Source organism: Papio anubis, chromosome 1 (assembly GCF_008728515.1).
Source record: "Papio anubis isolate 15944 chromosome 1, Panubis1.0, whole genome shotgun sequence".
NCBI lineage: Eukaryota > Metazoa > Chordata > Mammalia > Primates > Cercopithecidae > Papio > Papio anubis.
Window position 1 is genome coordinate 209752155 of NC_044976.1, and position 26268 is coordinate 209778422.

A 26268-nucleotide genomic window follows, 5' to 3' on the forward strand; every position below is an offset into this window, starting at 1 on the left:
GCTTTGGATCTTGAATCACTTACAGACTGACTCTATAAACTTAATAAAAGCCAGAAATTCTGTTTCTTTCTTGTTAATCTAAGGTGTGACACTGCCTGTCAAAACATAAAATTATTGACTGATTTTTTTATAGTTATGCTTCTTTTGGATAAACCAACTATATTGCATAAATTCCTGGAAAATGAAAATTAAAAGATTAACACAATAGCGTTTGAAATATGTGGAAATAAATGACCGGGGATTGTTCTTATATGTTGTTCCTGTTCTTTTCTTTTCTTTTCTTTTCTTTTATTAAGAGACAGGGTCTCACTGTTTTGGCCAGGCTGGAGTGCAATGGTATGATCACAGCTCACTACAGCCTTGAACTCCTGAACTCAAGTGATCCTCTTGCCTTACCCTCTCGAATAGCTGAAACTACAGGCATGCACCACCATGCTGGCTTTCTGTTATTTTAATATGATATTTTTATTAGTTGACATCCAAAAAACTGGCACTGTAGAGCAGAGAGCAGTTTCATGTTCACATTGTGGAATTTATGGCCATTTTCTTTTTGTAGGCAGGTAGGTTCTCTGAGCACTTTTCCTTCACATTTGTTTTTAATTTTGCATGGTCTGTCCACTTTGCCGTCTTGTAGCCCTCTGCTCTCCAGCCACCTACCCTCTCTTAGTTTCTAAAAACCATGCAGATCCTACTACTAGAACAGCAGTGACAAAAGGTGTTCATTCAGGCAGGCGATTTCCACTTGCCATCTCCTTCTAGTAAAAGTCTCCTGAATCTTCAGTTCTCATTCTTTTCTTCCTTAGAAATTCTTTGTATCAAATCCTTCCATTTCAGACTCATACAGCAACATGCACCTTATCTTTAGAATACTTATAAACCTAGACAATATACACATATTCACTTTTCTTTACTGCCATTCTCTCCAATCTGATGAAAGTTCTATTGTTTTTCCTTGGTATTGTATCTCCTTGGCACATAGTAAGCACTACAAAAAACAGTTACCAGATGAATGCACATAATTGTTTATGGCAGTTAGAACACTACCCTTGACAAGTTCTCTTAAATAGGATTTCTTTTAAAAAGCCAGGGCTTTGATCATGATTTTAATGATGACATTGTTTCTTGGAAGAAAGAGTAATTCTGTGATCAGATGTTCCACAAAGTAAATTTGATTATCAGTGTTTACTTTTACATTTGAAATAAAGACTATTGCCTTCTTGGTCATTGTAACAGAAAGCAGAGTAACAATGTATTATAGAATCGGTTATCCCAAGTAAAATGCACTTGTTGAACTGATCAGATTGATGCCCTACACACTTGACCACCACACTTATCAATTGGCACATCAAGATTAGTGTCTTCCTTATATGTCAATGCAAAAGACTTAAGAGATTATTTTTAGAACTCCCCAGCACTTCTTCCTGTTCCTGACCTTTTCCTTCTCCTCACCCACCCGTGCATCTTGTTCCGAAGTACAAGACTCAGTAAGAAATTAATCCCTTGGAATTTGCTATGTCACTTCCTATTGCAACATTTGCTTTGTAGGTGACCAGTTACCACTTACCCTTTCTTTTGGGTGGTCTTTACAAGGTGAGCTGTCTACAAAAAGATGAGTCATCTTTTTGGATGGGTGTAGTTAGAGCAGGCCATTAGTTCTCCATTCCACCCATCTGATGTCTCCTTTTTCTCCCATCCAAGTGGGAGCACTTATGCTTCCTTTTCCTAACAAATATGCATAACACCTTTTTCACTATTCTGAAAAGAAATGGATGGATAATAAATCTATATACATAACTTAAGTCATCTATTGTGTGACAATATAAAGTGGTACAGTCATGTATAATATTATATGATGTATTTAATTATGTAAATGCTTATGTATGATTGAACCAGAAGATATAAGAAAGTAGATATCTGTTAGGGTATTTATAATCATCTTGAATACAATATCTAACAATGGTTTTATCACCGCTAATAAGATTTTCCAAAATAGTTAACAGTTAGTAAATTCGAAGTATAGTATTTCTTAGGTACTGCTGCATGGCTTTATTCCTGGACAGCTCTGTGTACCTTAAAATATAAAATAAGATATTTAATTAATACTAAAATAATGTATATAAAATAGTGTACATTGCCCAGGCACGGTGGCTCACACCTGTAATCCCAGCACTTTGGGAGGCCGAGGCAGGCGGATCACTTGAGGTCAGGAGTTTGAGACCAGCCTGGCCAACATGGTGAAACCCCATCTCTATTAAAAATACAAATACAAAAATTAGCTGGGCATGGCGATGTGTGCCTGTAGTCCCAGCTACCCAGAAGACTGAGGTGGGAGAATTGCTTGAACCCAGGAGACAGAGGTTGCAGTGAGTCGAGATTGAGCCACTGCCCACTTCAGCCTGGATAACAGAGTAAGACTCCATCTCAAAAAAAAAAAAAAATAGTGTATATTAATATCCTGAAAAAATTTAATGCGTACTTTTTTTGTCAAATTATGCTTTTGTACATAAAAAGCTACTAAGGAAGATGCTGGGTATCTATTACTCTCCTCTGCAAGGAGAAAGTAATTTTGTTGGGCAGCTACAATATGGATACAATTTTAATTATCATATAAGAATTCCACTGCTAGCATTCTATGAATAGTAGTTTAACAGAAAACACATCACAAGGCATTTTAATTACCAACCTTAAAAAAGGGGGAGTAGATCATAAAGACTGTGGTGTTTTGGGAGGGGAAATATGGCGTCCATCTGTAGTGAGCAGTGCAAATATTGCTTGAATGGAAAGGAGAGAAAGGGAGGGTTGCTGTATTATGTCTGTGCCAGATTCACATTTCCCTCCAAAATGCTAGGTTCAACTACTGACATATTTTAAATCACAGGCCTGTCTTCAATATGTACTGACCTGAAATGAAAAAAATAGTCCGGGTTTCTACTTTTTAAAAAGAGAGAGGGAAGAGGAAAAGCTAAAGGATCACTGTTATTGTTGTCCTCAAATTCTTTATAAAAATAGCTGGAGAATAAATCCTTAATAAATATAAAAATTTTGGAATACTTTCATGTTCATTTCATCCTAGCTTTGATCCTTGCTGCTATTTTTCCTCATGTTTTCAGTTCTAAATGTAACCCTGTTTGATAATGGAAACACTTGTTCGCTTCTCCTTTTATTGCGACCTTTTTTGGTTTCTCAGGAGGTCTTTGCTCAGGAGAACATGAATTGCACATCCTTGTGTGTGGTGTTGAATTGTTTGTACGTTCCCAGTCTGCCTCTACCAGCCATTGTTTTTACATAAATTCTATTCTTCTGTGATCTGCCTCATTTGTCTCTTTGAGAACATTAACAAACCTTTTAGCTTAGTGGAATACAAAAGTGTTTCCTGCGCATTCACTCTTTAATAACTATTCAGCTCTTCTGGGAGGACAGTTTCTTCTGACACACACAGAGTAAACATTTTCCAGTAATTTTCCTTGATGGCAGGCAAGCATTAGGGAAATGGTGCAGTTGGCTAGCAACCCCAGTAAATTTTGCCAGCCTGATGCCATAAATGTTCAGTAGGCTGTCTTCAGATTCCTTTATTCTGCTGATGTTACAGAAATGGACTTAAGACTAAGCATATTGTAGTTTATGTACAGGACTTTCAGGTTTGGCCTGTGTGGACATATAAGGTAGAGGTTTTTGAATGGTAGCAAATATAATTGTTCTCATGCCTGCTAACAACCTTGGTTATGACTAAAGCTGGGTCCTAACTTAAAATTATGCATGAACGGTAAAAACATTTGATGGTTTTGATGTATTATGCTTGATAGGGTCATCACCCTTCCCTTCTTACTTCCCATGATTGCAACAACTGCAATTTAACTGGGTAATAAATTTATTAAGGGAATAAATAGTCAACTCTCTTAATAAGGATGTAGAACTCCTATCATGTTTTTCTTCACTGAACTTATTTAGGAACTTGAGTGATTCCAGATGATATTACATGAGCATTTGGCTCTGAATTTCTTGTTTTCTCACGTTTGCCAACATACAAGTGTTCAAGACTTTCAGGTCCCCGAGGAGCTGTTCAGCCATTGGATATACAACTTTAGGTTGCTATGGTATATTTGATTATTCTTTTGAAAGTTCTCCTCAGCCCTTGGTATTTGAAAATATTAAAATTATTTGATGTAACCTGGAGAAGAAAGATCTGTGGAACTGCAGTGCGTGAGTCGGTGGACCATAAAAAGGACATCTCTCGAAAAGCTAGTTTTTGAGATGAGACGAGATCAACAAGTAGTATATAGACCACCCATAAACTCTTGAACGTGGACTGTGTAAAAATGTATTTAAGTGGCCCTTTAATAACGCAAAAGTATTTTCCCTTAAATGTGCTGGGAAGCCCCCAGTCCAACACACAAAAGGCGATTTCATGCATAACATATATGTAGATTTTTTACATACTCAAATAAAATGGGAGAACCTAACCATCGGATCTTTTTTCCCCTCCAATAAATATTTAGAGTCAACCTACTGTGTGCCAGGCACAGTTCTAGGTGTTGGTATTATACAAATGAATATTATATTCACCTCTTTGAAGAGCTTTGGATGTAATGTGGGTGACAAACATGAAACCAAATAATTAAAGCCTAATGTTCTTAAGTGCTAGAGAGAGTTTTTTGGGAAGAGTGGGGCAGTTGCTGAAAAGGCAACAAGGACTTGATCTTGGGGGAGGTAGAAGGATGTTCATAAAGAGGCAGTATCTGGGATTGTTCTTAAATGTTGGTCAATAATATGCTACAGAGAAGAGATAAAGTCCCAGCAGATGGAGCAGTATGATCCAAGGTATGTATGTAAAAATCTATACTGTGTTTTAGGTGAAGAATTTTGTGTTGCTGAAAAGTAGTGCATAGGGATTTGGGAGTTGGAGGAGGAGGGGCAGGGATTGAGACTGGCAGGGTTGGATGTGGACAGATTGCTCTGGGATAGCAATAACAGTGAGAGGGAGAAGTCTGTTTCTAAGATGTTTTTCAGGGGAAGACTCAACAGGAAATGTTGCTAATGGGATGTGGGAGAGAGGAGACCATACACAGGCTTGTATGGGTGTTTGGATCACCATAGCTGGGCTTGGATGTTGAAAATGATGAACAGATTTGGGGACAAAACGGAACGGATGATCAATGGGTCATTTTGTTTTTTTTTTTCTTTCAAGTTTTTATTTTAGACTTATTATAGATTCGGAGGACTTTGTAAAAATAGTGTACTATGTCCCATATACCCAGTTTGCCCCAGTGATAGCATCTAATAAAACTATAGTATGACATCAAAACCTGGAAATTTACATTGGTATGATCTGTGGACCTTTTTTGGATTTCACCAATTTTGCATGCCCTCCTAGTGGATATGGGCATGCATGTGCACATGTATGTGTGTATAGTTCTATGCACTTGTATCACACGTTGATTCATATAACTATCAGCACAATCAAGATGTAGAACAGGATGAGCGGGTGGCTCATGCCTGTAATCCCAGTACTTTGGGAGGCTGAGGCAGGCAGATCACAAGGTCAAGAGATTGAGACTATCCTGACCAACATGGTGAAACCCCGTTTCTACTAAAAATGTCAAAATTAGCTGGGTGTGGTGGCGCACACCTGTAGTCCTAGCTGCTCAGGAGGCTGAAGTAGGAGAATTTCTTGAACCCAGGAGGTGGAGGTCGTGGTGAGCCGATATCATGCCACTGCACTCCAGCCTGGTGACAGAGACAGACTCCATCTAAAAAAAAAAAAGAAAAAAAAAGAAAAAAGAAAAAGAAAAGAAAGATGTAGAATGATTCCACCACCCAAAACCACCACCCAAAGAATCCCTTGTGCTACCCCCTTATAATTACACTATCCCTTTCTCCATGCCTAGCCCCTGGCAGTTAATAATCTGTTTCCATCCCTATAATTTTGTCATTTTGAGAATGTGATATAAATGGAATCATATGGTATATAGCCTTTTAAGATTAGCTTTTTTCCACTCAGCATAATTTCCATGAGATCCACTCAAGTGTTGAGTGCATCAATAGTTCATTTCATTTTCTTGTTGAGTAGTATTTCATGGTATGAACATACTGTTGTTTAATCTTTCACCTACTGAAAGGTATTTGGAGTGTTTGAGTTTTTGGGTATTACACACAAAACTGTTATGAACATGTATGTACATAATTTTTTGCATGTCGACTTAAGTTTTCTTTTTTTTGTGATAAATGCCCAGGACTGCAATTGTTGTGTTACAAGTTGTGTATATTTAATGCTTTAAGAAACTGACAAACTGTTTTCCAGAATGGCAGTACCATTTTCCATTCTCAGCAGCAATATATGAGAGATCCAATGTTGCTGTATCCTTGGTATGGTTACTAATTTTTATTCTAGCTGTTACAATAGATTTGTAGTGATAGTCCATCATGATTTTAATTTGCATTTCCCTAATGGTGAATGACGTTGAACGTCATTTCATGTGCTAACTTGTCATCCATGTATTCTCTTTGGCGATATGTCTGTTTATGTCTTTTTCCCATTTTCTAGTTAGATTGAGTTGCTCATTTGTGCCACCTCAGATCACCTCTTTCTGCCTTGTTGCTGCTGGGTGGAGGTGGAAGTTTGGCTACCCACTGGGCCCCCAGATGCCAGGTTGATGGGAAGTTGGAGCAGGCATTGTGTTAAGTAGCACTGTGTCATACCCACTTGCTCCACCTCCTAGCTGCTGGAGTGACAGTTCAGCTCTTCACTTAACACCTCAATGGGAGAGTTTTTCATCTGGTGTTTGGCGTAGGGCAGGTATTAAGAGAAAGGTTTTTTGCTCTGCCAGACCACCTTTTTCCTAGTCCTTTGTCTGGAGGAAGGCAGCTGGCTTTTCTTTTCTTTCCCTGTATCTGCTGGTGGTTCCAGGTTCTAAGCTTCTCTAGCACCCACTCTGGGATAAATGAGAAGAAAATAGAAAACTCAGGAAGTTCATCACCGTGCTGTTAACCATATTGTGAGGTTGTTGTCCAGTCTGCCTTTTTTTCCACTCTTCGTGGCTTCCCTGTGTTTGTTCGTACCATGATGTTCAGGTATTCTAAAAATAATGGTTAATCATTAAAAAGTTTTGAATAGGATATACATGCTCTCATTTGCACCTTTTAAAAACAATCACATTAAGTACTTCATAGAACTTGTATTAGAGAGAGTCAGGAATGATTTAGGGGAGACCAATCAGGATATTAGAATAGTTGAGTTGAGAGATGGCAGTTTGGACGAGGATGGTGACAGTGGAGGTGGATCTGAGACTCAGTGATCCATTGGATGTGGAAGTGAAATGTGGGTAGATGTTTAGGATAACCCCCAGCTTTCTGGGTGGGTGACTAGTTTTCCAATTTACCGGAATGAGGATCACTGAAGATTTAGAGGAAGAAAATCCGAGTTGATTTTTAAATATGTTTTATCTAAGATGCTTCTGAAGTATCCAGGTGAAAACGTTGAGAAAGTAATTGTCTGTCTGGACATGGAATGAAAATACAGGCTTAGAAGGGAAACCGGAGCTAAATGTATTTATTATATAGTGTGGTGAGGTATAGTGGATGAAGACCTGGCAGTGGGGACGGAGTAGGTTCAGCAAAGGGAGGGAGGAGAGTCACAAGAAGAAGATGTGATGTAATCAAAGGGAGCAATATTAGGATGCAAGGTTGCCTAGTAAACATGAAAGTGTCAGGGGTAGTGGTGTTTGCGGAGAGAGGCAAAGGCTTAGCATTTAGCTACATTGTGAAATCGGAGAGAAAATGAATAAAGGAACTCATAAAAGTTTGGTCAGCCCAATATTTCTACATTCTATCCCTTAGAACACTGGTTCCTTGGGGGTATCTTTCTGTCTCTCTGTCTTAGACACACACAAATGCACACATGTTTTGTGAGAAATTAAGTATAAGGAATGCTGCTAAACAGAACTAGTCTTTCCAACAGCATAATTTCTAAGAGTGTTTAGCATCGTGAGTCTTCACAACAGATGTGGTATACAACAATTCCTAAGACATCTCAGGGACTTAAGTTAGTGTTCTCTGGGAGTTAGTTCTTGTAGACTGAAATGACATTGTCTAGGAAGGGACTTTCCCTAATGGAAGTGAAAAAGACTGGGAGAGGGAAGGTTTGTTAGTTGAATGTTCAGAACCTGGAAATTCTTTGATATGATTAATTAATGTGTAAGCGTGGAGCCACTTTGTTCATGTATTTGGCCATAAGGAAGAATGAGCCTATTTCAACATTCGAGAGAGAGTTGCTTCGCACCATTCATAAACTTAGCAGAAATGGATATCAATTCAATATCACATCTGCCTGTTTCCCCTCCCCTGCAAAGGAAACATCTTCCTGCTTTTAGAGTTAATGATTTTTTTCCCCAGGAGTTGAAATAGTACAATTCGGTTGCAGAAGGTATATGGGTCCGGGGTGGTGGAGGTTAAAGTATTTGTTGAAATCTGCAATGACATCTAGGAATCTGAATCTGCACTGGCTGGTGGTGACTGGTGAAAGCATCCAGGTTAGCAGCAACTGGGGTCTGTTTCATTTATAGGCAAACACAGTAAATCTTCAGAAAGGAATATTCTGCTACAAAGCTGCAAATGATCAGGGTGAGAGTGGGAAGGGGCAAAAGGAAGGAGCAAAGGATAGTTCTTGTAGACTGAAACAATGTCATCTTGGAAGGGACTTTCCCTGATGGAAGTGAAAAAGACTGGGAGAGGGAAGGTTTGTTAGTTGAAAGTTTGGAACCTGCAAATTCTTGTATGTGATTAATTAATGTGTAAATGTGTAGCCACTTTGCTCATGTATTTGGCCATAAGGAAGAATGAGCCTATTTCAGCAATGGCTCATAGTTGTGCCATGTAAATAGTAAAGAACCAGGTACTTAGCACAGAAGACAAAAGAAGACAATTGTAGCTTCCTCACATATCTGAAAGAGATTTTGAAATGACCCTAAAGAGTGGACCTAGGACCAATAGCTAAAAGTAGAGGAAATGTTTTGGTTAGTATAAAGAAGCCCATATTTTTGGTGTTTCTGAACACTGTTCTTTAAAGATGTGATGACCAATTTAGGAAGACAGTGAATTTTGTCACTTAAAGTGCTTAAGTATGGGGGTTTGTGGTTGAGAATTTAATGATCAGCTAGATAGGAAGGTTTTATCAAACATTAGTTCTCAGTGTCTGCTCCATGGATGCCCAGGGATTCTTGCTATTCTGTCTGAGGGGATCTGCAAGGTCAAAACTGTTTTCCTGATCCCACTAAGATGGTATTTGGTTTTAATATTCCATGTGATGAGGTGGGAAGTAAACATAAAGTCTACTGCATAGCAAAGTATGTAGTTATTTTGATGAAAAAGACTGCTGTGATCATTTACATTGTGAATTGAACTTGTTTTTTCTTTTTCATTGAACACCATTTCTACTTGAAAACCAGACTGCAAACCATGGTTATTCATAGCTTGATATTTGCTGAAAAATTTTCTTGAACAAAGTAAGCTAGTTACTTCAAGGAAAACCACTCAGAGTATTTGTTGCCAATGATAAAATCTAAGCTCTAAAGCAAAAGTTAGCATTTTGGAAGTCTTTTATCTGCCAGCATGAGCTTGAAAGTTTCACCTGTACTTAAATACTTTTTTCTGATGGGATTGCAGATGATATTTTTAAAGAATTGACTTTATTTTTAGTACTCTAAAATGACATATCCCAGAATTTGGAAGCTCTGTGTAAATCAGTGAATCAATAATTTTTAGATGACCATTCTCATTGTAAGATAGAACAATACATTTTTATGTAACGTAGTACAAAAAGTAAATTGATATGGTTTTCACTTAGTGTAGTACTAAAGATTATCTACACTTATCTGAAAAAGCTATTAAAATATTCCTCACTTTCCCAACTACCTATCTATATGAAGCTAGATTATTTTCCTATACTTCATCCAAAGCAGCAAATCACATTAGATTGAATGCAAAAGCAGATCCAGATTCCAGCTATAAGCTGGACAATAAACAGAACTTCAAAAATGTTAAACATTGCAACTCTCCTAACTTAAAAGAAAAAAAATCCAATTATTTTTACATTAGTGGATTTTTATGATTTTGATGGAAGGAATACATATTTGAAGCACTTCCTGGTTTAATATCTAATATGGTAAATATCAATAGCTATACAGATGCTCCTCAACTTATGATGGGGCTATGTCCCAGCAAACCCATTATAAGTTGAAAATATCTTTAATAAACAGTACTTCTAATATACCTAGCTTATCTACCAAATATTGGAGCTTACCCTAGCCAGCCTTAAACTTGCTCAGATCACTTACATAGCCTACAGTTGGGCAAAATCATGTAACAAAAAGCCAATTTTATATCAAGTTAATATAAACATTTTGAGTCAAAATTCAAAATATGGTTTCTACTGAAAGTCTATTGCTTTTCCCACCTCAACTTACTACGGTTTAAAAAAAAATCATAAACCGTAGTAAGTTGGGGACCCTCTGTAATCCTCAAAAAGTAAAGCTCCTTAGCATCTTGTATAATTTTTAGGAGAGAAAAGAATCTTGGGTCTAAAATGCTTGAGAATTGCTGTAGTTGATGGCCTGTGCTTCTTTCCACCCCTGAGATTTTTATGATTCTATGATATTATACTAATTCAGTGCTTGCTGAAAGTGTCCAAGCAAAGGAATTTCTCTGTTCCTTGCCAGGAGTGCCAACACTCAGGCTTTGCTATGACAGAGAGAGGATTTAGTGATGAGAAACAGACAGATATTGTCCCTGTCCTCACAGAACTTCCAGTCTCTGTGTGGAAGATATAAACCCAAAATTCACAAAAGTAAATAAAATTACAGTGGCAGTATGCTAGAGAGGAAAAGTAGTTGGAAGAGGTTCTTTCATCAGGAAACAGTTTCCCCATGAAGTGATTTAGCATGTAATATATAAGAGCCTTTCAGACCGAGGAATCCACACATGAAGGGCACTGTGGGGGATGGAAAGAGCTATTGTTTCATCATGTCACCATGAGAGAGGGCTTGCGGCTGGCACACACGGACCTGGAAAAGAGTGAAGCTGAACCGTGGGCCCCTTGATGTTCCATGGCAAGCATGTTGGCATTTATCCTTTGCAAGGTATTTAGGAGGTTAATTTTTTTGTCTGTCATAACTTCTCTAAACCTGTTCTTTATCTTCATTGTTCCTCAAGTTAATTTCATAATAACTTGATTTCCCTGCCTGATCTTCCGCCATCCCCAAGAACCCCCCTCCTCTTTATTTTCCTTGGCTGATTCATCACTGTTGAATTTTAGTTCCTTTTCTTCTCTCCCTTTGTTTGCATTCCTCGCACATTGACTCTTCAGACCTTTTTCTTTTCTTTTTTCTTTTCCTTTCTTTCCTTTTTCCTTCCTTTCTCTCTCTCTTTCTTTCTTTCTCTCTCTCTCTCTCTCTCTCTCTCTCTGTCTCTCTCTCTCTCTCTCTGTGTGTCTCTCTCTCTCTCACCCAGGCGGGAGTGCAGTGGCCCAATCTCAGCTCACTGCAAGCTCCACCTCCCAGGTTCAAGTGTTTCTTGTGCCTCAGACTCCCGAGTAGCTGGGATTACAGGCATCTGCTACCACACCCGGCTAATTTTTTGTATTTTTAGTAGACACAGAGTTTTGCCATGTTGGCCAGACTGGTATCGAACTCTGTAACACAGGCAGTCCACCCGCCTTGGGCTCCCAAGGTGCTGGGATTACAGGTGTGAGCCATGTGCCTGTCCCAGACCTTTGACCTTTTTCACTCTGTGTCATCCTCTTCAACCTGACCATCCTCATTTATGAGCAGTAACCTCACTTCCAAATTTAGTCACAAAGTTGAGATCATCCGCGTGGAAGATCTTTCTAATATTCTTTTCTGTATCAAAATCCTCTGTGTCCTTGTTCTTCCCTTCCATTGTTGTTCCCATTTGTGAGGATAAAAGTGTCTCCTTTCTTACATTTTCTATCTCTGACCTCATCTCTCACATCTCTGCTGGCTTCTCCTCATCCTCCTGCCTGTTAGTCCTCCTCCTGCCTGCTTCTTGATATGTGAGCATCCCCCAGGATCTGTCCTTGGCTGACTTCTGTCTTTCCTCTGAAGCTTCCTCCCCAGGGTTCTCTTTATGTCTGACTTAAGGATAGCTGATTCCCAATGGTATCTTTTGCCCTCACAGCTCTCCAAATGTTCCGAGTTCTCTCAAGCCTCACTGTCATACTACCATTACTTAGTACCACTAAAGGAGCACCTGTCACACTGTTCCATGGCAGTTTATTCTTTTGTCTACCTCCTGTTTGGGCTGCCCGAAGGCAAGAGTTGGAATTTGCTAGCCCTTGTTTTTCCCCTTACCATAACAGTGAGTTGTGGTCTGGAAGTGATACTCATTTGATGAATCGAATGCACCAATTCCAAGCCTGCTTTACATTCCTACCACTTTAGAGATCTCCCCACCTGGACATTCCAATTGGGTAATTTTTCATTTGCTATTGATTTATATACTATTCTGGTGAAGTTACCTTTTCCAGAGCACTGTTGAATAGGAGAGGGCATTATTTAAAAATTGGCACTTGACAAATCTGATTTTTAAAAAAATACAAACAAACTATGCTACAAGAAGTGGTTTAAGACCAGGCACAGTGGCTCATACCTGTAATCCCAGCACTTTGGGAGCTCAAGGAAGGCAGATCTCTTGAGGTCAGTCAGGAGTTTGAGACCAGCCTGGTCAACATGGCAAAACCCCGTATCTACTAAAACTACAAAAATTACCTGGGCATATATGGTGGCTGGCACACACCTGTAATCCCAGCTACCTAAGTGACTGAGGCATGAGAATTGCTTAAATCTGAAAGGCAGAGGTTGTAGTGAGCTGAGATCATACCACTGCACTATACCGTGGGCAACAGAGTGAGACCCTGTCTCAAGAAAAAAGAAAAGAAGAAGAAGAAGGAAGAGGAAGAAGAAGGAAGAAGGAGGAGGAGGAGGAGGAAGAAGAAGAAGGAGGAGGAGGAGGAGGAAGAAGAAGGAAAAAGAAGAAGGAAGAAGAAGAAGGAAGAAGGAAGCAGCAGCAGAAGAAGAAGACAAAGAAGAAGCAGAGGAGGAAGAAGAGGAAGGAGAAGAAGAAGGAGAAGGAGAAGAAGAAAGAAGAAGAAGAAGAAGAAAAGAGAAAAGGCAAAAAAAACGAAAAAAGGTTTAGCTCTTGGACTAGTCCACAAATGACTGTTTTAAATCTTGCATCGAAAAAAAATATTGTAAAGAAAACCATAGCTGTACTATGTTATAGTTATGGGGGTATTTACTTAAATAATGAATATTCACTGCATGTCTGTAATTTGTTGGAGGTGTTTACAGACTATGAGGGGAATTCTAAAATGCGTCAAAAGCTTTAGGGATTGGCTTGCGCATTTCTTTAAGATGATTAATATTTCAAAATGTGTGGATTCAGGTGTACCACTACCATCTTTGTGCATGTCAATCATTGCTGTGGTTGTAGAATGAAAAGAGATATGTTTTTGAAGTAATTGGTTGAAGGGGGAAAATGAAGGGGATTCAGACTGTATATATAGGCTGAGGCAGGCAAACAGCTTGAGCCCAGGAGTTTGAGACCAGCCTGGGCAACATGGAAAAACCCCGTCTCTACAAAAAAAAAAAAAAAAAAAAAAAAAAAAAACTTAGCTGGAGGGTACTCCCAACTACTTGGGAGGCTAAGGTGGGAGGACCTATTGAGCCCAAGAGGTCAAGGCTGCAGTAAGCTGAGATCACGCCACTGCACTTCAGCCTGGGTGACACGGTGAGACCCTGTCTCAAAAAAAAGAAGAATAAGGAAGGCTTCATTTGGCCATATTCCTCCAAAATAGGTTTAAAAAAAGAGTGTATACTTGGCCGGGCGCGGTGGCTCACGCCTGTAATCCCGGCACTTTGGGAGACCGAGGCGAGCGGATCACGAGGTCAGGAGATGGAGACCATCCTGGCTAACACGGTGAAACCCCATCTCTACTAAAAATGCAAAAAAAAAAAAAAAAAAAAATTAGGCGGGCATGGCGGCGGGCGCCTGTAGTCCCAACTACTAGGGAGGCTGAGGCAGGAGAATTGCGTGAACCCAGGAGGCGGAGCTTGCAGTGAGCCGAGATTGCGCCACTGCACTCCAGCCTGGGCGACTGAGCGAGGCTCCGTCTAAAAAAAAATAAAAATAAAAAATAAAAAAAAAGAGTGTATACTCTCTCATATAAATGCACACGTGTATATACACATAAAAACACACACATTCAGATTTGATCTTCATTTTTTGCAGATTCTATATTTGCTAACTTGCCTAGTCACCAAAATATATATATATATATATTTTTTTTTTGAGACGGAGTCTCACGCTGTCGCCCAGGCTGGAGTGCAGTGGCCGGATCTCAGCTCACTGCAAGCTCCGCCTCCCGGGTTCACGCCATTCTCCGGCCTCAGCCTCCCGAGTAGCTGGGACTACAGGCGCTGCCACCTCGCCCGGCTATTTTTTGTATTTCTTAGTAGAGACGGGGTTTCACCGTGTTAGCCAGGATGGTCTCGATCTCCTGACCTCGTGATCCGCCCATCTCGGCCTCCCAAAGTGCTGGGATTACAGGCCAAAATATATTTTTAACTCCAAAACTGACATACTGACATGCATGGGGCTTTTGTAGTTATTTGCAGGCATGTATTGAGTGGTAAAAATGTGAGTCTTCCAATATACATGTTCTTAACTGAAATCAAACAAGGCAACATTCTGCCTTTTTGTTTCAGCTCTTGTGCAGTAAGGCATCCTTTCTGCAGTCTATTTAGTACCATGTTTTTTGCACTGTTGTGCTTTTGTTAGTGATTTTGTAGTCTAAGAGGGCCACAAGCACAGTGTTGAAGTGCTGGCTAGTGCTTCTGAGCACAAGATGGCTGTGATGTCCCTGATGGGGAAAAATCTGTGTTGTGGACAAGCTTTGTTGAGGCATGAGCCATGGTGCTGCTGGCCTTGAGTATTAATGAATCAACAGAATATATTAAACGTCTTTAAACATCAAACAATGTTATGTATTGATCAGTCAATGAAAATGTTGTGACCCCAGAGGCTCACAGAAGCCCTATATTTTTTCTAGGAGTAATAGTTCAGTATATGGTGATTCCGTGCCCAGTCCGTAAATAGCAAGAATCGACCGTGTGTGTGTGTACACATAAGTATGTATATATGTGTGCGTGTGTGTATATGAGAGTGAGAGGGCCAAAGATTACCTGAGGTGGAGTTAACTAAGCCCCAGAGAGAAAAAGGGAACAGAAGAGAGAATATCATGTACACATAGTTGTAGAGAACAAGAAAGGAACAAGAAAGGGGCATAGATAAAGTGACAGTTCCCTCGACTTGCCATGAAGTTTACTGTTAGCCCAGGGCAGCTTTATTTCTTTCTGAAGTGAGCAGAAATGGTCTAATAGAGTACAGGGTATAAAGGACTGTGCAATTAGTACTTCATGTGTGCTGAATAGTTTGGGGAGTGCCTCTAGAGTACTAATAGAAAGTCACTTTGTTCTGAAGACATTGATGAATTTCATCCTTCTCTTGTATCTTTAATTATTACTCTGATTTACCTTAGCCATCTTTTTGCTCTTACAGCTGCCTTTTGATTTGTTTTTGTGTTGTTTAAGACCCAGGGAAATTTACTGTGTCCATGGAGTAGGATTCTAGTCATTCAACCCCACGTTGAGTCTATTCAACAGCTAGATTGAGTCTATATTAAGGTGTCTAAACAAAATCAAACTAAGAAACCTAATTATGTCACCAAACTGTAGCAAACTGGATTTTTTTTTTTTTATGAGGTTTTGGGTATAGAGAGGGGTTGGGCTTGGAGGTAGTTGACTAACCAACTTTCTGGTAGAAACTCTTTCCTTTAAAAGAATAAAGAGATTATAGGGATTGGAGACCTTTATGTGTTATACTTTGGTGGGGACTTGTGTGTCTTAAAACAACCCTTGCCTTGTCTGTATTCTTAGCTGTAATGTTCTTTTAGAATATTACCCAAGTCTCTCATTTGCCAGAAAGATCGGTATTTGTCTTGTAATATGGCTTTACATGGTCTTATGATATTATTTGTGAGGCTGACTCTCATAGGTAACTGACAAATGAATGAAGTAGTAGTTGCTCAAGTAGTAAAATTCTTGAGCAAAGCCACAAAAAACTGAGGAGAAAAGTAAGATTACTGTGCAATTGAAATTCTAGAAGAAGAGTTTTAGTTTTTGGAGTAGCTTGGAATGTTTGCAGTAAAATGTACCTCCTTTACTTCTTTGTATTCTTTTGATGCGTCACATTCCAAATGCAAAATTTATGAAACTGTCAGAGGATCAACTTCTCTGACAGATCTCTCATAAGTTCTTCCCTTGTTAAAAGAAGCTTCTTTTGAGACAAGTCTTTGTTAGTTAATCCTATCAACTGAAAACCTGCATTTCAAAACAATCAGTAAATACAAAGCAGAACCTCGCTTTGTTTAGGTGGTATCTATCAATTCTCTTGAAATCTATCAGGCTCTAGCTTCTGTAGCAGTTCTTGGCTGAGCTGCTTGTCTATTTAAACAAAAATAATATTGAAAGAATATTAACTTCTGAAGACTGGACTCAGAAATCATAATATGGTGGTCTATTCTTAATGCATGTAGAAAATGTGATATTTTGGCTCTTTTAATACACCTTTGTGAGTTGTAAAATAAAGACAGGACTACAAATAAAAATAATCCAAATACTCTATAAAATACAGATTTGTGCTTCCTGAAGTCTATAAAATCTCCTACCCTATATTAATATTAAAAATGTACAGGATCTTCTCTCATAAGGAAACACAGTTAGAATGACAAATTTTTAGTTTGAGATTATAAAGGGTGACAGAAGACACTTAAGAAGAAAATAAGCATGGAGTCATTTTTGTATCAAAAAGAAAATCCAGGCCAGGTGCAGTGACTCATGCCTGTAATCCCAGCAGTTTGGGAGGCCGAGATGGGTGGATCACCTGAGGTCAGGAGTTCGAGACTAGCCTGGCCAACATGGTGAAACCTCGTCTCTACTAAAAATACAAAAAATGAGCCGGATGTAGTGGCAGGTGCCTGTAATCCCAGCTACTTAGGAGGCTGAGGCAGGAGAATCACTTGAACCCGGGAGGCGCAGGTTGCAGTGAGCAGATGTCATGCCATTGTACTCCCACCTGGGCGACTACTTTATAAAATGAAATGCTTGTGTTCTAGAAAGTATTATAAACAGCCAAAATAACAAAGGAAAACTATTGTTTTAAAGCATGCTTGAATGAATAAACATTTCTCAGATCACTAATAGTTAATAACATTATTTGGAAGATTTGGGGATAATCTGGCTCACATTAAACATATTTACACTTTATTTTATTTTATTTTACTTTACTTTGTTTTATTTTATTTATTTATTTATTTATTTATTTATTTATTTATTTGAGATGGAGTCTCACTCTGTCACCCAGGCTGGAGTTCAGTGGTACAATCTCAGCTCACTGCAACCTCCTCCTCCCAGGTTCAGGTGATTCTCCTGCCTCAGCCTCTCAAGTAGCTGGGATTACAGGCACCCGCCACCACGCCCCGCTAATTTTTATATTTTTAGTAGAGATGGAGTTTCACCATATTGGCCAGGCCAGTCCTCAAACTCCTGACCTCAGGTGATCCGCCCGCCTGGGCCTCCCAAAGTGCTGGGATTACAGGCATGAGCCACTGCACCCGGCCATATTTAGACTTTCAAATGCCTCATGAATTAAGTCAAGCTTTACTACATACAGATGCTAAGAAACATGAAAACAGATAGAGTTTTGCTGTATTCAGATCAGTACATTTATCAAGATAATTAGATTATTTAAGGGATTCAGTTGGCCAGACTTTGAAAAACTGTTTGGTTTTTGTTTTTCTAGAGAGCACAGTCAGACGAACTGGAAAAAATAGAAAAGCATGGCCGGTCTTCCAAAGACAAGGAAAATGCCAAGTCTCTGGACAAACCTGAGCAGTAAGCATGCCTTATAGCCGTGCAGAGGGCGTCCAGGCCATGGGTGGGCCCGTTTTGTTTGGAAAATGCAATGCAGTGTCCTCAGTGCATACTTGTTATGAATGAGATGAGAATAAACATCTGTGGATGTGAATTATATTTTTCTTCTTAACTTGGCTTTATTTCCTTAGGTTCCTTTATGAACTGTCACTAATCCCCAACTTTTCAGAGCGAGTCTTTTGCATCCTGTTCCAGTCCACGTTTTCAGAAAGCATTTGCTCAATTCATCGCAAACTGGAATTACTACAGAAATTGTGTGAGGTAAGTTCTGGTCCAAAGAGAGCTGAACTTGAATCTCATTTAATTGTGCTCAGCCATGTTCATATTTCAGAAAAGCGTTCTTTTATTTACTCGAAGTACTCACCAAATTTGACGGATCACAGTCCCACAGAAGGGAACATTTTATGATTGACCTTCAAGATCAAAGCAAATGTTCCGAGGGGTGCCCAGGGCTGCAAGACCACATTGCTAGAATGTGGCCAGTACATGTTGGCCTCCAGAGACTTCTCTGTCCTCTCCTTTTGCCAAAACAAAATCTTCAGTTTTCACGGTCCTCTCAGACATCAGACTTCCAAAGGAATGTGATTTGAAGGCATTTTTCTTTACTTTCTTTCGTTGTCTGGAAGGACTCCTCCACAAATTGTTAATAATTATTCCAGCCAAATAATTTAGGAACAGCCATATGACTCAACAGAAGACAGATATTCTTCTGAAAACAAAAAATAAATGCTTGGCAGAAACGACCAATGTTAACATTTAAAACAATTTGTCAAATATCAGTAGTACCATTTGTTCTAGTTGCGGTAAATCATTTTGAAAAGTGAAAAGATGTTCTTAAAGGCTCACATTTTCAGAAGAAGTGACATGCAAATTTAAGTTAAACACAGTGTTTTGAAAGAAATGAGTGTGAGCTCTTTGGGGGTAAACCTAAATTTAGAAATTAATCTCTGCATCTGCTTTTTGGTTTCCTCTGCTGAGGCCAAAAATTTTGTTTTGTTCTAGACATAGGCACAATTAAGACAATGGCAGATATATTAGCGATGTTATTTTGTAATAGTTCTCATTTGGCCTTATTTAATAGTTCTCATATATCCTTATTTGTTCTCATATAGCCTTAGTTCCCATATAGCCTTAATAGTTCTCACACAACCTTGTTTTCCTTGCGATTACATCATAGACATGGCCTAACATAGCATCCCCCAGCTTACAGAGGCATACCTGAATGTTTGTGGGTGGTGCAGCTTTTACTAACTTTCAAGATACTGCTCTTAACATATACCTAATAATTAGGAATGATAAAGTTTGGTTGTGACCCAAAACTACTAATATAAATAGCTGGCATTGACTTGATGATTCAAACAAAACCTGGTATAGAAGTTGTTTTTTGTTGTTGTTCTGTTTCACAGACGTTAAAAAATGGCCCAGGGGTTATGCAGGTTCTAGGTTTGGTTCTTGCCTTTGGCAACTACATGAATGGAGGAAATAAGACTCGAGGACAGGCAGATGGCTTTGGATTAGACATTCTTCCAAAACTGAAAGATGTCAAGAGCAGTGTAAGTATTTTGCATGAGTGGACATAGGCAAATTGAGAATTCAATGTTTTGTTTAGTAATAAGTCTGAATGTAAAGCAGTTGTAATAAATATTTCTTTTATGTTCCTAGGCCAAATGTTTCTTTATGTTCTGAGCTAGAAAAAAAGTAATGTCCATCAGATATTTGTGATTAATAATGTTACCTAAAGTGAATAATTTTTATTCTAATTAATAATTACAACTTTTTAATATAAAAACAATATAAAATAACTTTATATTGTTTTAATATAAAAACAATAATTTCTTTTACTGTATCTTTCCCATGTCTGCTAATATTTATCCTTTTGGAATCTGAAGGCTAATTATTTTCTATGAGTTAGACAGTGTATCTCTTGTTTTTTTCTTTGTCATGTCAAGCAATGGAGGCCAATAGGTCCATATTTTGAAAATAACACAAAGATGAATAAAATGGCTTGTAAATAAAATATAAAAGATGATTCTACTCTGCTGCATATGATTTTCTCCTTGATACTGGTGCGTCGGGGGATGTCTAAGTCCTCTTGCAGACCTAATTATTTTTGGTACTACTTCTGCAGTTGTGTTTGTTTGAAATTAATATCTAAGCAATTGTGAGAGTGCCAGGAGAAATATGAGGTTAGGAATGATGGTTAGAGTCACAGAATGAAGTCTGAGATGATAAACTTAAAAAATAAAAGAGTTATATTTCTCTAATAAAAGAATCATCACACAAAAAAGTAAGATAAAGGAAATTCTGGACATGTTTTTGAAATATTAAGTTTAATAATTGGCTTGTAGAAATAAAAATATGTAGGATTGTCCTTCCTAGATAATGAAATAATTTCCTTCATGGGAGAGAGAGAGACTTTTAGACTGAAGCAGGAGAATGGCATGAACCCAGGAGGCAGAGCTTGCAGTGAGCCGAGATCGCACCACTGCACTCCAGCCTGGGCGACAGAGCGAGACTCCGTCTCAAAAAATATATATATATTTTCTGCCAGCCAACAATTTGTTTATTATTTTATATACAGATGATTCTGAATGTAAAATGGAGTTATGGCCTGATAAACCCATCCTAAGTTGAAAATACCATAAGTGAAAAGGCATTCAATACATCTAACCTAGTAAGCATCAAAGCTTAGCCTAGCCTGCCTCAAACATGCTCAGAACACTTACCTCAGCCTACAGTTGGGCAAATCATCTAACACAAAGCCTATTTTATAATAAAGTGCTGAATATCACATGTAATTTATTGAATACTGTGCTGCAAGTGAAAAACAGAATGGTTGTATGGGTACTCAAAGTATAGTTTCTACTGAATGTGTATCACTTTTGTACCATTGTAAAGTCAAAAAATTGTAAGATGAACCATTGTAAGTCAGCGTCTGTGTGTGTGTGTGTGTGTGTGTGTGTGTGTGTGTGTGTGGTCAAATTAATACAGATACTCATTCAACGGTCTTTCATTGAGCATCTATGGAACGTGGACACTGCTTTTCCAACACTGAATAATTCGTAGTCCTTCCCTGGTACACCCACACATATGATGTTTTTATTTTTATAATTGTTTGTTCAAATGCTCATGTGTATGATACACATTTTCATAGAAGTCTTACTATAGAGAGCTGATAAATTACATTTGTTTAAAAAAATGCTTAAGCCGAGTGCAATAGCATGAGCCCATAATCCCAGCTACTTGGGAGGACTTTTCGAGGCCAACCTGGGTTATACAGTGAGACCCCTTCTCAAAAAAAAAAAAAAAAAAGAAAGAAAGAAAGAAAAGAAGTCCTTTTCTTAACCTATGGTGATTCTTGAATACTCAGCAACTGCTTGTTGGAGTGAAACAACTTTTGCAAATAATATTGAAATACATAGCATCAATATCATGTTTAAATTATAGAAATGAACTGGAAATAGATTCTAGTGATCATATACAAATAAGAGATTATTTGTGGGACTTTTTTGGTATCAGTTTATATATCGTATTCAATCCTCTATTAGACTAAATGTCATTAATTTAGATAATCAAGGGGTAATCTAAAATAAAAATTTTAATATGTAATCAAGAAATAAGTTTTTAAAATAGTTTCACTTGTACTCAGAAGAGCTATGCAAAGTCTTCCTGAATTGGTTCTTTCTCTGTAAAACAAATGTAACTATACTTATTCCTTAGTACTGTTTATAGACCTCCATGGACAGAGCTGTTACTTTGAACACTTACAATTTTCTCTTAGCACGCCTAGTTTTGTTAATTGATTCAGGTGCTGCCAGCCGTTTCATTGAATTACAAGTTGGGAGAGAGAAAGGAACTCAAGTTGCTTAAATCATTTTACAAGCAAATCCTGTCTAATGAGGGATGTCTTTAATAGCTATATTACTGACTCATGTCAAACTTGATTATAAAGAGGTTTTGCTCTTTTTACAAATATAGAAAAAATCGTGGTTATATTAAACATTCCAGAGAATGTAGTTTGTGTCATAGGGTTTGTTTTTAAAGTAAAATATATACCTGAGCTCTCAAATTCAGATTATCTACTACTACTTTGGAACCCTACACAAAAAAGCTAAATAAAAATTAATGCCACTCAGTAAACCAGAAAGGAAGTGAAAAGGTATTTTTGAAGTGTGTTAGATATGAAACAATTTTACCTTTTTTTAAATAGAACTACCCACATTGTCTTATTTATAAACACATGAGTATTAATTTGTCAAATCTCAATTGCTGACATAAAAAATTATAATATTGGAATTGTTAAAAGCTCCCCTTTACTTAAAATGGTACTTAGCTTTTTTATTTCCCTAATCTATATGCTAATGAGCCTCAATCAAAGTTACTGTTGGAGTGGTACCTATTTGTTCAGCTATATATCAATGCTAGCAATGTTTAATTATTTCCTTTAAGATAGTAGTTTTAAAACAAAAAATTATCAAATAAAACAATAAAAACACAAAATAATAAAATATACAAGACATGAGCTAAATTTCTAATTGAGGGGGGTAACAATTGGAAAGTATTTACAGTTTAGACTTTGCCCCTAAATAGCTGTGCTAAGATTGGAACACTGGGGAGAAAAATCTTTTAAACCATCAAACTCCTTAGACACAATGGCCAAGACAATTCAAAACGTAAAATTTCACATTATATTCCAAATGTTCTCATGTATATATATGAATTTACTAGAATCTTTTTTGGTAACACTTTGTATTTAATTAGTTAAAAAATATGTTGTTACTGACTTTGGTCTTTCTGCCTAGGACAATAGCAGAAGCCTTTTGTCATATATTGTTTCGTATTATCTCCGAAATTTTGATGAGGTAAGACAATTTTTACATCTAGTCACATTCCATTATTCTTTATTTGTTGAATGATTTGGCAGTACTTTTTGTTGTTGTTTTTGGTTTGGAGATACCTGCCATTATTCTTTTTTATGTTGATAACCAATTTCTTTGACTATAATGGGGTTTTTTGTTCATTAGGATGCTGGAAAAGAACAGTGCCTCTTTCCACTGCCAGAACCCCAGGACCTTTTCCAGGCCTCACAGATGAAGTTTGAAGATTTTCAAAAAGATCTCAGAAAACTGAAGAAAGACTTGAAAGGTAACTTAAAATCCTGAACTCACGTTTTCTGTTTATGCTTTTTTAATGAGAGAAGGCAGACTTTTCAATGTTTTTAGAGAAAAGTAATCTTTTTTATCTTTATAGAACTAAATTTGTGTGTGTGTGGCAAAAGAACAATTTTGCCTATATTCTTTAGTTGTTTAAAACGTTATGTGTGTCAAAAATTTGGTTATTAAGTAATATCTTGGTTATTTCAGTTAATCTGTTTTGTCAGGAATAAGTTTACATTTTGTTTTCATTTTTATTTTATAACCAAGAACATTTGGGTATTGGTCGTGTCATGGTTGGATACAAATTATGTCATTGTTATAATGGAAGATAAATAATCCCTCCCCATTTTCCCTTGGTGTACTTGCCCAAGATTTTCTGGCTTACGAACTTTCCTGGGAACAAAATATCTTCTTCTACTTAAAAACCACATGCAAGTATATTGTTTTATTACCAATCAAGCTTTATATAAAATTATTTTGAAGAATAATAGGCTGAAATTTTTCAAATCTCTTAAATTAAAAGTAGCATTTACAAAAAAGCAAATAGTTTGCAGGTTTTTTTATTTTGTAAGTAAAATTCCTGCTACCCCCTTTTCTTGATATTCTTATTGAGTTGTGAACACCTCAGCTATCTATTTCAGCTTCTTTCTTGCTGTATTACATAGAGATAAGGAGTAAATACATTTACCTGAGCTTTTCATTTGATATTGTGTTACTATACGAGAAGAAAAAGCCTGGTTACCCCTGTCCAGACACCAAAAAACATAGAACTTTTTAAGAGACTCCCAATTTTGAGATATGTTTATCCAAAGATACTGATCTGTAATCAAATTCATCGAGTTGTTATATTCTAGTCACAGATATTTTAAAATGGATTTCAGTGAGCATAGAGACATTATGTAGTCTGCTTACAGTTCTTATATATTCAACAACATTTATTATGGACCTGGCTCCTATCAGACATTTGCTAGGTGCTGTGGATCCACAAAGGTTACAGTCATCGCTGTTGAAGAGGGCTGAAATTCTGTCACCTAGACATACCCTGTTGGAGCCTTACAAGTTGGTGCTCATTGGCTGAGGCCAAGAAAGACTGCCTTGACTTGCTCTGTTTTTCGTACAACAATAATAATAAATAAAACTATATTACATTTGTATAATCTTGGTACTGTGCATTTTAAGCTAAGAATGAATTCTTAAAGCAACAGAAAGAAAACACTCATGCTATAGTATTACACTTCAACCCGAAGACAGGCATCTTGGTTTGCTTATGAAATTTACACACACTATGAGGTGGTGCTAGAGGCATTTCTGGGGCATCTGGAAAACACTTCCCACTTCAATCAATAGTTCAGTCTCGTAAAGTGGGATTTCATAGTTTACAGGTGATCTGATAAAGGAGCGGAATGGGTGACCCTATTATCGGGATATCAGGATTTATGTTTGCTTTCTGGAGTCGCATCACTTTGGAATGTTATCCCACTTCCTTAAGATAAATACACAACTTCTTACTATAGGCATTAAATATACATGTAACTATGAAAATGGCAAGTTCTCGCAAGACTTGGAGCTAAAAAGAAAGACCTACCTAACACTAGATAGCGGGCTTGAAAAGGACAAGCAGCCAGCTGGGCACGGTGGCTCACACTTGTAATCCCAGCACTTTGGGAGGCCGAGGCAGGCGGATCACCTAAAGTTGGCAGTTCTTGACCAGCCTGACCAATATGAAGAAACCCCGTCTCTACTAAAAATACAAAGTAGCCAGGCATGGTGCCGCATGCCTGTAATCCCAGTTACTTGAGAGGCTGAGGCAGGAGAATTGCTTGAACCCAGGAGGTGGAGGTTGCAGTGAGCCGAGATTACACCATTATACTTCAGCCTGGGCAACAAGAGCGAAACTCCATCTCAAAAAAAAAAAAAAAAAAAGAAAGAAAGAAAGAAAGAAAGAAAAAGACAAGCAGCCAGCGCCTCTGAATACTATTTTGACATCTGCATTTGCCAACTCCAAGTGCTAGGTGCCTACATTTGGTAGCACAGAAGATGAGATATGGAAGGAGCATCTTAGCAATTTTTGAGTACCTCAGAGTTTAAAGAGAGGATTTTAACCCTGAAGGTTTACACTTTATATCAGGGAAAGATGAACTTATCTTTCAGATATCATCAGACCTGTGCCCTTGGTCAACAATGATCACATTTGCCTGGCACAGTATTTTCCTCAGTCTGAACACAGCTTGTTACAATTTGATAGAGTTTGTTGAAATGGGGAGTCTCATGACCAAATGAATGTAGAAACTGCTAAGTTAAAGTTAAAAGGACTTCATGGTATCCTCCAAAAAAAAAAAAAACCAAAATATAGGGGGGTTTGCAATTGTCCCATTCATTACAGAGCACTTTTTTCACAGAATCTCTGGTGTGTTCTGTAGTCACTGAAACATATTTTGAGAAATGCAAGGCTGGGGTACTGTGTTAGTAACAGAAAAATGGCATTTACCTTTGAGGAGCTTACAGGGAAGGTTGGAGAAATGATACTATAGTTGATGAAATAATGTAATTATATATTACTCTTCTTAAAAAATGGAATCAGCTCAAAGAGCTATTTACAAAGCTGTCCAACTCTGAGGATTAAAAACTGACAAATCATAATTTACCTCATTTTTTTTTTTTGCTTTTCTAAAATGTGGGGTTTTCCATGAAAAACAACATGTTTTATGATACGAGGAAGGAAATCTTATGGACTGAAATATAAATTCAGTTACTGGGAAATGAAGATATATCCAAATGTAGAATTTCATATCAACAATGCATGAAATCTGCCTCATGTCCTTTTTAGGAATGAGAGGGATATAAATAGATATGTATGTCCATCTGACTAAATGGGAGTCAAATGGAAAATTATTGGATTATGTTATTTTAGGAACAATTACTTTGAAATAATGTCTACTTTGATCAAAGTAGCCTATTAAAAATGATTCTTTTTCTTTTCTTTTCTTTTCTTTCTTTTTTTTTTTTTTTTTTTGACAGTCTTGCTCTGTTGCCCAGATTGGAGTGCAGTGGCA

At 37.7% G+C, this 26268-nt stretch overlaps 1 protein-coding gene across 2 annotated transcripts in view; it reads left to right on the forward strand.

The window, feature by feature from the left end:
* FMN2 (formin 2) overlaps positions 1–26268 on the forward strand; it is a 393694-nt gene that overhangs the window by 220348 nt on the left and 147078 nt on the right. For both annotated transcript variants that reach the window (XM_031659811.1, XM_031659814.1), the window contains 5 exons: positions 17929–18020; positions 18191–18320; positions 19466–19612; positions 22862–22921; positions 23084–23204. In XM_031659811.1, coding sequence (XP_031515671.1) covers positions 17929–18020; positions 18191–18320; positions 19466–19612; positions 22862–22921; positions 23084–23204 — 550 coding nt within the window. The remainder of the gene's footprint in view (positions 1–17928; positions 18021–18190; positions 18321–19465; positions 19613–22861; positions 22922–23083; positions 23205–26268) is intronic.